We start from the raw sequence: 16,113 nt of genomic DNA, 5'->3' as shown, positions 1-16,113 counted from the left end.
TTGCTTCTTTTATGCCCAGAAGGGCTGCATGGATGTTTGTGATTGGTTGGGGTGGGACTTAGAGCGAGGCAGGAAAAACACCTCTTTCTGATTGGTTTTTCCTTTGGCAGGCTTGCATTGAGGAAGAACCCGGAACCAGCGCCATTAGGGTGCTCTAGTTACCTAACATTCCTCCCTTTTTTGTTTTTTAAGAAGTGGGGAGGTGGGCGTTGCTCTTCATCTGGCTACTTCCTGCTGAACGGGGGCGTCGTGGGAAGGGATATTGGAGGACTGTAGGGGCACAGCAATAGCAGGAGGCCAAGGAAGACAGCACTGAAGGTGAACACTTCCCGGGGTGTGCAGTCCAAAGATGTCCCTTGTAACTAGAGGTCATCTATGGACACGAGCCATCCATATGGCAGGGAAGGATCTGCTATGAGCCACGTATCTTCTTGGAGGGCCTGGAGGAAATCTAAGAAATTACAGGTCCTGGAGGTGGAGGCCATGGGTAGGTGAGTCCTGGTCGTCTTCTTCGGTTGCCAGGAGTTAGTAGTGCCTGATGAGAAGCTGGTTAAAAGTCTGGTTAGATAAGGAGGAGATTCATTGTTGCATGAACTTTATTAGGCAGGGGAGGAGGGTACAAAAGGCCGCTATTCCTAGGAGGGGTCCGAGAAATGGTAGGACCCAAGCTAAAAGAGGCATTTTTAGGGTGTCCCAAAGTGAGAAGCCTGTATTCGTTTCGAGGAGTTTTTGTCTTATGTCATTAAGATTTTTTATGTTAGTCTCGACAACCTGGGACTCATTAATAAAGTAACAGCAGCTTTCTTGGAGGAAAATGCATGTGCCTCCTTTTTCAGCTGTCAGGAGGTCTAGGGCTCTGCGGTTTTGGAGGACTACTCCAGCTAAAGAGGTGATTTGTCGTTGCAGGGCGGCTAGTGACTGTGCAGTTTGTTCAATAGTGGATTCTAGGTGTATCTTTAATTCATTAACCTGCGAGACTCCGTATCCAAGGGAGGTGGCCCCTAAAGCAGAGCCTAGAAGGGAGGTTGCAAGGGAGAGGCCAAGGATGGCAGGTATAAAGACAGCCCATCTTTTTCTTGGGGCCTGATTTATGGGAGGGTGGTTAAGGTTGAAGGTGGTGGTCCCTTCGGAAAGGGAGAGGAGGGTAAGTTGTGGCAGGAGTGTGACGGGGAAGCAGGTGGTACTGATGGAGGAATTGATTGTTTTGTAAAGAGTGTGGTTACACCAGAAGAAGTATCCATTGGGGGCAGAAGAGTTAGGGTAGGAGGTGGAGGTATTGCAGAAGGAAAAGGATTCAGGGGAGTCTGTGTAGCAGGTAATGGCCTGGGACGTATTGAAGAGGGGAACACCGGATATTAAGGGGGTGTTGGGGGTGGTGAATGATCAGAAGTGTTGGTAGTGTTTGGGAGGGCGACAGGAACAGCAATAAGCGGCGGTTTATCAAGGCTGGCACATAGGAAGCAGTTGGAGGGAGAGATATTAGAGGCGTTTAACAGTTGGATTCCTTCCTGTAGAAGTAAGAGCCAGGACTGCTGTACTGAGATGGAAACGGAGGAGGAGTCTAGCTGCTGGAGGAGGTCTTCGGCGGCTTGAGTGATGTCACCGGAGATGCCGGGAAGCGAGATTTTGGGAGGGGTTTTGTAAGTGCGGGTGATGGTAAGGGTCTGCACTGGGTAGGAGTATGCATTGCTAGGGTAAATGCTACCAGGGATATGTCCTCTGGCTTGGTGGGTTAGAAATGGGCGGGGTTTTAAGGGCGTGTTTTGGTTTGTCCTCTGGCAAATAGTGCAGTTGGAGGTGAGGTCTTGAAGGAACTGAAGATCAGAGGGTGTTAGCGTGAAAAAGGAAGACAGGAAGGTTTTAAGAGCCTGGGGGCTGGTGTGAAAAATGGAATGTAGATGAGTGAAGAGGGTATGTCTAGAGACGATGGAGGGGGAAGGGTCGAGTGGGCTTGAGAGTGTTGCTGAAAAGGTGGGAGGGAGACTAGAGAGGGCTGCTCTTCGGGCCTGATGATCGGCTTTGTTGTTACCTTGAGTGATTGGTGAAGAGTCGGTCTGGTGGCTTTTGCAGTGGACATTGCCGACCTTTGAAGGGAGTAGTGAGGCTTTAAGGAGGTGGGAGATGAGAGAGGCATTGGTGACTGAGTTTCCTTTGGTCGTGAGTAATCCTCTCTCTCTCCAGATGGCGGCGTGAGAGAGCAGAATGTGAAAAACATATTTGGAGTCTGTGTAGAGTGTGAGTGTATGATCTGCTGCCAGTTCGAAGGCGCGGGTAGCCGCAATTAGCTCTGCCTGTTGGTTGGTGGTATGTGGCGGCAGAGGCTTGGCCTCAATGGTTTTGGTCAGTGAGACCACAGTGTATCCCGCGAGGCGTTGGCCTCGTGATATGAAGGAGCTGCCATCTGTGAACCAGGTGTGATCAGAGTGGGGTAAGGGTCCTTCACTGATGTGAGATGGGCAAGGAAGGAGAGATTCCAGAATTTCATTACAATTGTGTTGGGGGAGGTCATGGTTGACTGGCAGGAGAGTGGCCGGGTTGAGGGGGGCACATGCCTGGAAGGAGATAGTTGGATCGTGCAGAAAGGAGACTAAGAGAGAGAGTATATGGCAAGGGGGAAGGGTTTGTAGGCTTCTATATGTGAGGAGGTCTTTAAGGTGGTGAGGGGAGGCAATGACTGTGTTTGCCCCGAAGGTAAGTTTTTTGGACCCCTTGAGTAAAATGTAGGCTGCCGCCAGGGCGCAGAGGCATGGAGGCCAGCCTTTGACTGTGGGATCTAATTGTTTGGACAAGTATGCGATGGCAGCAAATGAAGGCCCTTGCAACTGACCTAAGATACCTAGGGCCAGTCCCTTTTGTTCATGTACATATAGGGTGAAGGGTTTCTGGAGATCTGGAAGATGTAGGGCAGGGGCCTTGAGAAGTGCCTGTTGGAGGGCCTGGAAGGGTTGAGTAACAGCAGTGTCTAGGGGTTCGGATGGGGCTCTGCGGGCCAAGTCATAGAGGGGCTTTGCTAAGAGAGAGTAGTTAGGAATCCATGTTCTGAAATACCCTGCTAACCTGAGGAATGAAAGAAGTTCCTGCCTGGTTTTGGGAACTGGGAGGCTCCATATAAAACATTTTCGGTCTAGGGTTATGGCCTTGGAGTTGTGGGACAGGAGGACCCCTAAATAGATCACCTGGGGGGAGGAGAGTTGGACTTTGAGTGGAGATACTCGATATCCTTTGTCTGCCAGAAAGTTGAGGAGAGATGCGGTGTCAGTCTGGGATACTGCTAGAGAAGGACTACAAAGGAGAAGGTCGTCCACATACTGCAGGAGGGTGGACTGAGGGAGTTGCAGTAACCTGAGATCCGCAGCTAGGGTTTGTCCAAAGATGTGGGGGCTGTCTCAAACCCTTGGGGAAGGACTGTCCAGGTGAGTTGTTGTGATTGTTGAGTGTCTGGATCTGTCCAGGTGAAGGCGAAAAGATCCTGAGCTTGTGGGGAGAGGGGGATGGTAAAGAAGGCATCTTTAAGGTCTATGACAGAAAAATGTGTTGTGTCAGGCGGAATAGAGGAGAGGAGGGTGTAGGGGTTAGGAACTAGTGGGTGGATAGGCCTGACAGCGTCACTGATGAGACGTAGATCTTGAACCAGGCGAAATTTTCCGTTGGTTTTTTTACTGCCAGTATGGGAGTGTTGAACGGAGAGTGTGTAGGCCTGAGGAATCCTTTCTGTAAGAGTTCGGAAATGAGGGGCTGCAGGCCTCTGAGGCTAGTAGCCGGAAGAGGATACTGAGGTTGACTAGGGAAGTGGTTGGGGTTTTTTAGGGAAATTTTAATGGGTGTGCAGTGAGCTAGGGAAGGGGTGGTTACATCCCAAACTGTGGGTTAAGGAGGCGGCAGAGGCGGCAGAGAGCTGGGCGGGTCTGGGGGACTGGAGATTACAGCGAGGAGAGAGGTGGAATCTGGGAGCACTGTGGGGTTGAATGTAATAGCTGCCCCAAATTTGGAGAGGATGTCTCTACCTAATAAAGGAAGGGGACACTGGGGCATAACTAGGAATTTGTGAGAAAAGAGATGACCAGAGAAAGAGCATGCTAGGGGTGGGGTGGTCTTTGGCTGCATGGTCTGGCCTCCTACCCCGACTATGGGAGGGCCAGAGGTGGAGACAGCACCCCAATACTCCCGCAGAACCGAGAAAGTAGCTCCGGTATTAAGGAGAAAAATGACGAGACGCCCATTCACTGTAAGAGGTACCCTGGGCTCCTGCGTGGTGATGGTGTGTGTTGGGGAAGAGGTCCCAGGGCCCCGTCAGTCGTAGGCTGCCAGCCCAATGAGATCAGCCTCGGGGTGGGGGTCTGGCCCAGCTACCCCGGGGAAGCTGGGGCAGTCGGTCGCCCAGTGGCCAGACTGTTGGCACTTGGGGCACGGTCGTTTGGGTGGCCTAGGATTAGGACATTGACGGGCCCAATGACCTTCATTCCCACATTTAAAGCAGGGTCCGGGGGGTTGGCGGTGAGCGGTGGACATAGAGGCATGGTGTCTGATAGGCTGGGTTGAGGCCTTGAAGGCCTGAGCCAACATCTGGCACTTCTGCCTCCTTGCCTGCTCGTCACGATTGTGATAGACTTTGAATGCGGTGGAGAGGATCTCAGTCTGCGGGGTAAAGGGACCTCTGTCTAGCTTTTTTAGTTTGGCCCGAATGTCTGGGAAGCTTTGTGCGAAGAAATGGGACATGAGAAGTTGCCTGCCGTCGGGGGCTTCGGGGTCTATATTGGTGTATTGCTGGAGTGCCTGTGTAAGGCGGGCGAGGAAGGCAGACGGGTTTTCATGTTTTTCTTGGATGATTTCGTGGAGTTTTTCAAAATTGACTGCCTTTTGAGCTGCCTTTTGGAGACCTGTTATTAAACAGGTGGCAAAGTGGTCTCGGGCTGTGACACCGTTCTGGGAGTTATAATTGCAGCCAGGATTGTGGTCGGGGACTGCCTGCGCTCCAGTGGGTAGGGCTGGGGTTGTTTGGTGAACCTGATCTACATAGGTACGGGCCTGCTCCCAGACTCGCCTACGTTCCTCAGGAAGGAGGGTGTTGGAAAGAATCATATAAATATCATGGAAGGTAAGACTGTAGGCTTGGATAAGGTATTGGAATTCTTTGATGTATGAGGCTGAATCAGAGGTCTATGAGCCTAGGCGTCTTTCAATTTGTGAGAGATCTGCTATGGAGAAGGGCACATGGACGTGAACAATACCTTCAGCACCTGCAACCTCCCTGAGGGGAGCCAGGACGGGGAGATGGGATCGGGAGCGGGTGGCCGGGGGGCTGGGCAGAGGAGCAGACGGGGGTTGAAGGGAAGTTGAAGGAGCCGGGTGGGGGGGTGGGGGCGGGGATGTTGGTGGCGGAGCGGTGGTGGGAGGGCGAGGTTGGGGATGGTGATATGGCGGCGGTTCGTCAGCAGGGTTAAAATCGGAAGTAGGAAGGGGAGAGGGTTGGGAAAGGCTTTTGGAGTGGAGGCCAGCCATGACACTTGTTGTGGTTAGGGTTAACAGGGACAGAAAGAGGTGAGGCTTATCGTCTAATAGGAGAAGTTAGGAACATGGGGGATCTCTGCCCAATCTCCCGTGTGCACAATCATTGTAAGGGCCCTGGGGAATTTCAGGGTCTAGAGTCCCATAAGGGGCCATTCATTTTGGTTGTCTAAGGGGTAGGTCGGCCAATCTTGTGTGCAGAATTTGATTAAGCGTTTAGGTTTGAGGTCAGCGGCAAGGCCTAGGGTAGCCAGATTGTCTAGAAGGCATTTTAGGGGGGAGTCGGCCGGCAGGGATGCGGAGCCTCCCATGGACGGAGAGGCAGTGAGGGCTAAGAGGGCGTCCCCTAGTTAGCCAAACACTGTAATCAGGTTCAGGGCCTTCGGTTGGTCGTCACCAAGGTGAAGGGACTGAAGGGCCAACAGTATGGCCGAGGGACCGTGAGCCACTTGGTACCAAGATTTTTGTATGTAGCCAACAGTATGGCGTGGAGCGGAGGCTCGGGGCGGAGGCTCAGGCCGGAGTGGCGAGGAGGAGAGGGAGAAAATTCCGTTCCCTGTGGGTCGAGGAGGGGAAGCAGGAGTCTGTCGCCACAGTATAGGACTAGGCGGCAGACTACGGAAGGGGACTTACCAAACAGGAGCCGGTGGTGGATGCGCTGTTTGGCGGACGGGAAATTGGGCAAAGGCCGGCCGGGGCCTGGTCTGAGTCTGAGGGGGACTGGGGTCCCGCCAGAGGCGGGGAGTCCCAATCCGAGTCACGGCACCAATGAAAGAGTGATGCTCAGACTTAAGACCACGGCACACCGGCTTGGCCAAGAGATCTTTATTGGAGGCAGCAGGCTGGGCTGGGCAGGAGAGAGAGAGAGAGAGAGAGCGGCGGGGGGTTTGCTTCTTTTATGCCCAGAAGGGCTGCGTGGATGTTTGTGATTGGTTGGGGTGGGGCTTAGAGCGAGGCGGGAAAAACACCTCTCTCTGATTGGTTTTTCCTTTGGCGGGCTTGCATTGAGGAAGAAGAACCCGGAACCAGCGCCATTAGGGTGCTCTAGTTACCTAACAAAGTTCATCCCAAGTAAGCAGTAAGGCAGGTTTCCTGTTCTTTTTCTTTTCTTTTCTTTATATTTTTGAGACAAGGTCTTGCTCTGTCGCCCAGGCTGGAGTGCAGTGGTGTGATCATAGCTCACGGCAACCTCCGCCTCCTAGGCTCAAGCAATCTTTCCACCTCAGCCTCCTGAATAGCTGGGACTGCAGCCTGTGCCACCACACCCAGCTAATTTTTGTATTTTTCGTAGAGACCATATTGTCCGGGCTGGTCTCGAACTTCTGGCTCAAGTGATCTGTCTGCCTTGGTCTCCCAAAGTGTTGGGATTGCAGGCGTGAGCCACTGCACCTGGCCTCCTGTTCTTAGTTGGCTAATTTTACTCTAATCTCAGTGCTTCATACCAGAATATTTCTTGAATACCAGCCTTGCCAGTAACTGAACAAACTACATGTAAAGACTCTTCTTGGGTATTGGGTATTGGGACCCAACACAGTGAGGAAGACTGAAGAGTCGTAGTGCACTTCTATCAAGAAATTAGGGGAGGTTATCCCTGTAGTCTGCCTAGATGGTTCAGGTTGTCTGAAACTTAAATGGAAGTTGAGGCTCTGAATACACATAGGACTTCTGAATCTGTGGCAGGTAGTGCAGTCTTACCTGATTTAGAGAATACATAGAGAGGCCAGGCATCTATGTGCAACTCAGCTTCATCAGCCAGAAGCGAATGCCCTCTCTCGCCTCACTCCAGTAATACTTAACCTAGCCATAATTAGCCAACCAAAGATAGAAACAAGATGCCAAGGCCAAGAGCACTTGAGAATTGAGCAGTCCATCTAACAAGGGAGGTCATCAAGTTTCTTCTCCACCCTTTCCCTGAAGTAACTCTTGGAGCGTGCTTGGGACACTGGGTTCAGATGGCTCGGAAAGTTCTGGGGCACTGATAAGATCAGACATTTTCTTGGGGATTTTTTACCTCAGAAAATTCCAGTTGTCAAAGATTCCTGTAGAGCAATATGTGACAATTACAGTATGTGGAAAAAACAACAACAACAAATGAAAGGTTTTATGAGAGGGAAGCTCAGGCAATTCCATTAGAACAGGTCAACTCACCCAAATGTAGTCTGTTCTAACAACTTTAAAAAAGAAGATGAAATTAAACCATGAGATCGTAGTGAACAGAACTGAGAAAACAGATGAATTACGAGACTCACCAGGATAGGCTTTTCATAAAAATCACCTGTTTCTCAATTTCTGCAGTGTGATTGTGATCATAAACATAAAGCCACTCCAGCTCTCAAAGATTGACTGTCTCTCCCACAAAGCACTCGCCAGACACAAACTGAGAGAAAGGCAGGGATGGGGAAGAACCTCGTTTTGTGAGGGCACAGAGAGAGCACCCTGACTCGGCTATGGCTCCCAGAAATACCAGCTCCTGGAGTGGCTGATGTTGGATAGTGGAGCTAAGATTTCAGGGTTAAAGATGGTTTCATTTAGGAAAAGAGGGCAGAGGAATGGGAGGAGATTGTCCAGGCAGAGGGCACAGCGTGGGCCAAGTCGCCATGGCGGGAGGAAAGGAGATGCAGTTGAAAAACTCAAAGAACCCGCACTCAGGGTGAGAGGGGCAGGGAATATAAGATAAGGCTGGACGGTTAGGCTGGCCTGATACCATGAGGTCAAGGGTTTCAAGCAGGAAAAATGCCACACTAAGATTTGCTGTGTGAATAGACCACTCTGCCTGCAGTAGGTAGGGTGTGCTGGGGCCATGGGAATGTTGAGTGGCCAGTCAGTGAGCCATTGCTGTAGCCTGGGAGAGGGCTGGAGAGAAGTGGATGGATGTGGGAATTCTGGAGGGGATAAATCCACAGAACTTGACAGAGTGGCTATGAGGTAGAGGGAGTGATCAAGGGTGCCACTTAAGTTTCTGACCTACAGAGTGTGCTAGACTGGATGATACTACTCCTTTTCTTTTTTTTCTTTTCTTTTCTGTTCTTTCTTTCTTTCTTTCTTTCTTTCTTTCTTTCTTTCTTTCTTTCTCTCTCTCTCTCTCTTTCTTTCTTTCTTTCTTTCTTTTTTTGGAATCACTCTAATGGTTTTCTATAAATAGGTTCTTTTGGTATACCTTTCCACAGTACAAGTACTGATAGATTTGCTTATGGAAAATCTTTAGGGAATGCACTGGGCAGTGGGAAGAGGGTTATCATGAAAGATGTGAACACCAAAGTGGGAGGCCTCAGCAATCCAGATCCTGAAGTCTGAGGACTACTTGGAACTGACGGTTTGAGTAATGGCAGGAGGGACATCATCAAGATGCTCCTGATACATTGTTTTATAAGTGATTTAAATGAAAGATGAGAAGCAGATGGAAAGGAAGTACAATGTGCGGTGTATCTATGTCATGCCTGTATTTAAACATGATTGTTGGAAAGACTGATCAAATGTTATAGTTTAGGGACCATGCTTACCCAGTGATCATTCCTTTAAAAGTAAAGCTTGAAATTTGGGAAATGACATTTTTACAAGATGGCAAAACTGGACTTGTTTTGTTTTCTAAGGTGATTGATATGCCCGAGCACAACCCTGGCAATTTGGGAGGAACAATGAGACTGGGAATAAGAAGAACTGTTTTCAAAACTGAAAATTCAATATTAAGTAAGTTTCCCATATTGTTTATTTTACAAGATGTCGGATGTTGCTCATGTGACTGCAGGTGCCCAGCACTCTGGGTGGTGGAGACTCACCCCTGCCCCTTCCAGCAGCCTCGGAGGGCCCTGATTCTCCCTCTTCCCATCTCCCCTGCCCTCACTGACCCTCTGCTCTGGGCATTCCTCTCCCTAGTAAGCTTGTCCCTTGGGCTGGCCTCAGTAGAACACACTGAATGCCCCTCCGCATTTGATCTGCGTGATTCCCTGTTCATTGGGCTGTTTTGTGAGTTACCGATACTCCTGGAGATGAACTTGGACTGGGAGAGAGAGCCCTGATTCACACTCAGTTCTTTTGAATCCACAGTTCTCTCCGTTACATTTGAACCGGTTCCCTGTTTAATGTCTGTTTGCCTGGTCTTAGTGACTCACAAATGAACTTCCGAGTAGGAGGGCAGTTGTGCACCTCAGAAGCGTATTTCTCTGTTCCTTGGCAGCCCCAGTGTGGGGAGATGGCTCGCCATTTGGTATTTGCTGATCTTTCCACTCCCCATAAGGTTAATTCTAATTTCTGTGGAACTTTTTTCATAAATTAGCATATTATATAAGAATAACTTATTGTTTAAAACAAACTAAAGCCTTTAATTCAATTTAGTAAATGTATCTTGAGTGCCCACTCTGTGCCATGTGCAGATATACTAGTGACCAGGACAGATACCAGCCCTGCCCTCCTAGGGCCTTAAAACAAGCAGAAGAAATGTGACAAAAGGGGAAGGCAGATTGCTAAGGGGACCTGATGCAGAGAGGGAGCTCAGGAATTGTGAGTGTTCAGTGTGATTTTCATGAAATTATAAGAATCCCTTAGAATCCTGTGAAGTTATAAGAATTCTTTTTTTTTTTTTTTGAGACAGAGTCTTGCTCTGTCGCCCAGGCTGGAGTGCAGTGGCACTATCTTGGCTCACTGCAAGCTCTGTCTCCCAGGTTTGTGCCATTCTCCTGCCTCAGCCTCCTGAGTAGCTGGGACTACAGGCGCCCGCCACCACGCCCGGCTAATTTTTTGTATTTTTAGTAGAGATGGGGTTTCACCGTGTTAGCCAAGATGGTCTCTATCTCCTGACCTCGTGATCTGCCCGCCTGGGCCTCCCAAAGTGCTGGGATTACAGGCGTGAGTCGCCACGCCTGGCAAGAATTCTTTAGAAAAATGCCTTCTTAACTCAAGAAAGAGTAAGACCAGAAATATGAGCTTCTCCTTTAAAGATGAATATACACCTCCTAAGGAATAGAAAGCTTCCTAGCCAGAATGAAATTTAAAAAGGAAAGGCTTCAAAGTGAATACAGTTTCCTCCTTTCTCTGCATAAAAAGCCATTGTTCTCTAAGTCACTAACATTTTTCCTTACAAATACTATATGAGAATTTTTTTTCTTCATGAATGTTAGCAATTCTGTAGCTTTCAGGTGTCTTCAGATACTATGAAACTTTGTTAAAATAATTGCCTACGTGACAAAAAATGGTTGGTGAAAAATTAATGTCCTAAAATTATATCTATTGAGAAAGATTCAGTGATAATTGTACTAAGTTTTTAAAAAGAGCATTGTACTCAATATAGTTAAAAATTTGATAGATATAAGACTGATTTAAGATTTTTCTTGGCCAGTCGCAGTGGCTCACACCAGCACTTTGGGAGGCTGTGGCCGGCAGATTGCTTGAGCCCAGGAATTCAAGACCAGCCTTGACAACATGGGGAGACCCTGCCTCTACAAAAAATACAAAAATTAGCCTGGCTTGGTGGCTCATGCCTGTGGTCCCAGCCACTTGGGAGGCTGAAGCAGGACGATCACCTGAGCCCAAGAGCTTGAGGCTGCAGTGAGCCGTGATGGTGCCACTGCACTCCAGCCTGGGTAAAAAAGATTTGTTTTTCTTAGTGCTGAATGTGGTGTAATGTGCCTGTAGTCCCAGCTACTTGGGAGGCTGAGGTGGGAGGATTGCTTGAGCCCAGGAGTCGGAGACCAGCGTGGGCAACATAGTGAGACTCCGTCTCAATTTAAAAAATAAAATTTGTTTTTCTTCACAGTAAACATAAAAATATTGATGATTTCATGATTTTCATGAATCTTAAACACAGCAGCAAAGCTTGTTTTGAAAAATTTTGAAAACAACTTTATTGAGATATAATTCATCATATAATTCATCTATTAGTAGTGTACAATTCACTGATTTCTTTTTTTTTTTGAGATGGAGTCTGGCTCTGTCGCCCAGGCTGGGGTGCAGTCGTGCAATCTCGGCTCACTGCAAGCTCCGCCTCCCAGGTTCACGCCATTCTCCTGCCTCAGCCTCCCGAGTAGCTGGGATTACAGGTGCCCGCCGGCTATTTTTTTTGTATTTTTAGTAGAGATGGGGTTTCACCGTGTTAGCTGGGATAGTCTTGATCTCCTGACCTCATGATCTGCCCGCCTCGGCCTTCCAAAGTGCTGGGATTACAGGCGTGAGCCACCCCGCCCGGCCCAATTCACTGATCTTTTAGTGCATTCACAGAGTTATGCAACCATCGGTGCAATTTTAGGACATTTTCATCACCTCCTGTAGAAACCCTGTACCCATTAGCTGTCACCATCCCTACTTCCCGCCAGCCCCTGGCAACCACTAATCTACTTTCTGTCTATAGGTTTGCCCATTATGGACATTTCATGTAAATGGAACCATATGATTTGTGGTCTTTTGTGTCTGGCTTCTTTCTTTTTTCTTTTTTTGAGATAGTCTTACTCTGTCGCCCAGGCTGGAGTGCAGTGGCACGATCTCGGCTCACTGCAACCTTCACCTCCCGGGTTTAAGCGATTCTCTTGCCTCAGCCTCCTGAGTAGCTGGGATTACAGGCACCCACTACCACGCCTGGCTAATTTTTGTATTTTTAGTAGAGACGGGGTTTCTCCATGTTGGTCAGGCTGGTCTCGAACCCCCAAACTCAAGTGATCTACCCGCCTCGGCCTCGCAAAGTGCTGAGATTACAGGCATGAGCTGCCGTGCCTGGCCGATAGTGTTTTATGGACCTTTTTTTCCTCCTAGTCAACATATTTCGTTTGTAGAATTTTATGTATTTATTTATGTTTTTATAAGCTGGTACATTTCTTTTGTAGGATTCCCCCATCCCGTATTGGCATATTTCTTTTGTAGACTTTTTTCCAAGTCAGCATATTTTTACAAGAATGCTATGAACAAAATACATTTGCCTACATTGCCTGTGAAAACAATTAACAATTTTGATAGAAAGCATTGAAATGCTATTCATTTTTTTCATTTAAATTGGACTTATAGGCCAGTAGTTACAATGCTTGGATTAAATAGAAAAACAGGAAAGTAAAGAGTCCTCTAGTAAAAAATAATGCCTTGAAATAGGATCGCAGCCTTAAGATATTGATAGCCACAGTGGACAGATGACTAGAGTGAGCCTTTTTTTTTTTTTTTTCTTTTTGAGACAGAGTTTTGCTCTTGTCGCCCAGGCTGGAGTGCAGTGACATCATCTCGGCTCACTGCAACCTCCGCCTCCCAGGTTCAAGCGATTCTCCTGCCTCAGCCTCTCGAGTAGCCGAGAGTACAGGCATGCGCTACTATGCCTGGCTAATTTTTTGTGTTTTATTTGAGGTGGGGTTTCACCACGTTGGCCAGTCTAGTCTGGAATTCCTGACTTAGGGTGATGCTTCTGCCTCGGCCTCCCAAGGTGCTGGGATTATGGGCGTGAGCTACCGCACCCAGCCGAGCTTAACTTTTATATTCAAGAACAATTCCTCTTTTTTTCTTAATCACCTGTTAATTCCTTAAGGGTTATGAAAACTATGAATTCACTTTTTCTGAAGTGGAGATTATAGGTTTGAATTGATTTGGACAAAAGTACTGGTAATGATTATTTGCCCTGCTTATAAGCAGTGTGTTCCTAGAAGTTCCCATCCTGTGTTCTATGTATTGTCTTCATCTGCAAAGGCCTTTTCCTATAAAAGGGCTAATGACAGTGTGTGTAGAATTATCAAAGCTGATTCAAGGGTCCTTAGAAATGAGACATTTTGAGGAAGAGGGAGAGATTTGTTAAAGGATTCAAAATAATTACCCTGATTTGATCACTATACATTATATGTATTGAAACATCACTATGTGCCCCATAAATATGTACAACTATTGCCAATTAAAAAAGAAAAGATTTTTTTCTAAACTGTATTATCTATAAACCTGTAAGTGAGTATTAATTGCATATCCATGGTCTTTTCCAGACTTCATCAAGATTAGTTTTTATGTAGTCTTTTCTGGTAGCATCACTTTTTCCTGTATCTGGTCTTCCTGTCTATGACCTGTGCATACAGTATTTAATTGCGTTAAGGAGCCATATTCTGCTGATTCATTTCCTACTGATAAAACACTTCACATGGTTTCTGGCATTTTGTTAGAAAAATGCTGAATTGAACATCTTGACACGGTGTTTTCGTTCTTTTGAATATTTCCTTAGGATAGGTTTCCAGGAGTTGGATTATTAGGTCAAAGGGTATGAACACTTTTATGACTGATATTTCTGCCAGATTGTTGGAAAGAAGGGCTGAGCAAGGTCATAATGACATTCACTGTACTTGTGTTCCTGCTTTCCCTACTCTTTTTGGTACGATTATTTTTCTTCTTGCTCTATTAACAGAAACAAAAAGAGCCCTATTTCTGTTCATTGCTACAAAGTGAAAACGTTTTCTAAAGTTGATTTACTTGTGTACATAGTGCCCAGATCTGAAGTCTTTATTAGTTCTTAACTATGGGTTGGTAAACTTTTTCAATAAAGGGCCAGTTAGTAAATATTTTTGGCTTTGCAGCCATTGTGGTGTGAAAACAGCTACAGGCAAATATGTGAGTGAATGAGCACGGCTGTGTCCCAACAAAACTTTATCTATGGGCGCTGAAAGTTGATTCCATATCATTTTCATGTGGCATGAAATAATATTCTCTGATTTAATTTTTTCAACCAATTTAAAATGTAAAAACCATTCTTAGTTCAAGGGCCAGACAGAAACAGTCGGGGGGATCCCATGACTGTGGGCTGGGCCATAGTCTGCTGAACCCTGGTCCAAACAAGAACCTTTCAGCCCGGGCAACGTAGTGAGACCCTGTCTCTACAAAAAAATTTTAAAAAATCAGCCAGGTGTCGTGGCACGCACCTGTAGTCCCAGCTACTTAGGAGGCTGAGGCAGGAGGATTGCTTGAGCCCAGGGAGTTGAGGCTGCAGTGAGCCATGATTGTACCAGTGCACTCCAGTCTGGGCAACAGAGTGAGATCCTGTCTCAAAAAAAAAAAAGAAAAAGAAAAAGAAAAAGAAAAAGAACTGCACATTGAATGAACTCCACGGATGAGGCAGTGAGCTACTCCCATCCTAGGCAGAGTTGAAGGACATCCTCTCCCCACTTCTCTACTGGCTTGCATACATATCCTATTTCATGACAGAGAATAGGACTAAGGGGGCTTTCAGAAGCCGTTTGATCTAACCTCCTTAATTTTCAGCTGAGGAAATGGAGGACTGAGAGATGAAGTGGCACACAGTTGGGAGAGTCAGAACCAGGGCTTGGACACTCTTCCCACGTTATTTTCTAGTCTTCTAATAAAACATGCTGTCCTGGCTCCCCCATCTAGTGTTATAATCACTCTCCAAAATGTAACTCTTGGCCAGGCATGGTGGCTCATGCCTGTAATCCCAGCACTTTGGGAGGTCAAGGTGGCCAGATCACTTGAGGTCAGGAGTTTGAGACCAGCCTGGCTATCATGGTGAAACCTTGTCTCTACTAAAAATACAAAAATTAGCCAGGCATGGTGGTGTGTGCCTGTAGTCCCAGCTACTCAAGAGGCTGAGGCAGGAGAATAGCTTGAACCTGGGAGACGGAGGTTGCAGTGAGCCGAGATCACGCCACTGCACTCCAGCCTAGGTGACAGAGCGAGACTCTGTCTCGGAAAAAAAAAAAAAAAAAAAAAAAAGAAAGAAAAAAGGTAACTCTTGAAACACACAATCGTTAGACTCCTTGATGCTCTACCTTCAGGTCTGTATATTTCATTGCATGTAAATTATACCTCGATTTTTTAAAAACTCATCTTTCTCCCTTTTAAAAAGTTTTTAATTTAAAAAAATAGAGACAGGGTTTCTCTTTGTTGCCCAGGCTGGTCTTTAACTCCTGGCCTCAAGCAATCCTCCTGCCTCAGCCTCCCAAAGTGCTGGGATTACAGGCATGAGTCACTGTGTCTGGCCTTAAAAAAGCTTATACTATCTGGAAAGTTAGATAGTAGGGCTTGTCTCCTTATAGTGATGCTATTAGTTGATTAATTAACTCAGACGATTTTTGAAAAGCAGGGAGAAGTGGCACAGTGTGGGTAAGTCTTAAGTGGGGTGCTTTGAAAAGTAAGAAATGTAGAATGAGGAGTGGCTAAAGATGGAGGGATCAGGCTCAGGTGAGAGGGGAGCCAGGGGAACACTGAGGAACTAAGTTATTAGACGGTTTTAAGACTCCAAAAATAAACTTTATTGTTTTGCTTGTGGCTGTCAACTGAAAGCACAAGAGATGGGAAAATAATAAAGCACAAAGAAATTCAGACAAGGTTCAGAGCTCATTCAGGGATGGCCAACAACTTGATAGTGTCTCTAAAATATCACAAGACCCTGGCCTTAATTTGCTTGGTCAAGTCCCAGATGTGTTGCCAAGACATCCAGCAAGGGAGGCAAGAGTTTGTCTGTGTTGAGTGTGGTTTCCAAACCAAACTGCCACCTACTAGAAAGAACGTGTTTTTCAGACCATTTCAGTTCACGTGTTTGAATACTGCACAATCTGGTGTGTGTGCATTTAGTAGGAATGCTAGCCCCAAACTTATTTATTTCTTTATTTTAGAGACAGAGTTTCGCTGTGTTGTCCAGGCTGAAGTGCAGTG

At 47.0% G+C, this 16,113-nt stretch overlaps 1 protein-coding gene across 3 annotated transcripts in view; it reads left to right on the top strand.

The window, feature by feature from the left end:
* Nucleotides 1-16,113, top strand: part of CTPS2 (CTP synthase 2) — a 122,780-nt gene that overhangs the window by 73,285 nt on the left and 33,382 nt on the right. For all 3 annotated transcript variants that reach the window (XM_030807072.1, XM_003261090.3, XM_030807073.1), the window contains exon 14: nucleotides 9,096-9,192. In XM_030807072.1, the coding sequence (XP_030662932.1) occupies nucleotides 9,096-9,192 (97 nt within the window). The remainder of the gene's footprint in view (nucleotides 1-9,095; nucleotides 9,193-16,113) is intronic.

The sequence above is a fragment of the Nomascus leucogenys genome, chromosome X, assembly GCF_006542625.1.
Source record: "Nomascus leucogenys isolate Asia chromosome X, Asia_NLE_v1, whole genome shotgun sequence".
Lineage (NCBI taxonomy): Eukaryota > Metazoa > Chordata > Mammalia > Primates > Hylobatidae > Nomascus > Nomascus leucogenys.
The sequence above is the reverse complement of the archived record's forward strand: the minus strand, read 5'-3'. Positions and strand labels throughout refer to the sequence as shown.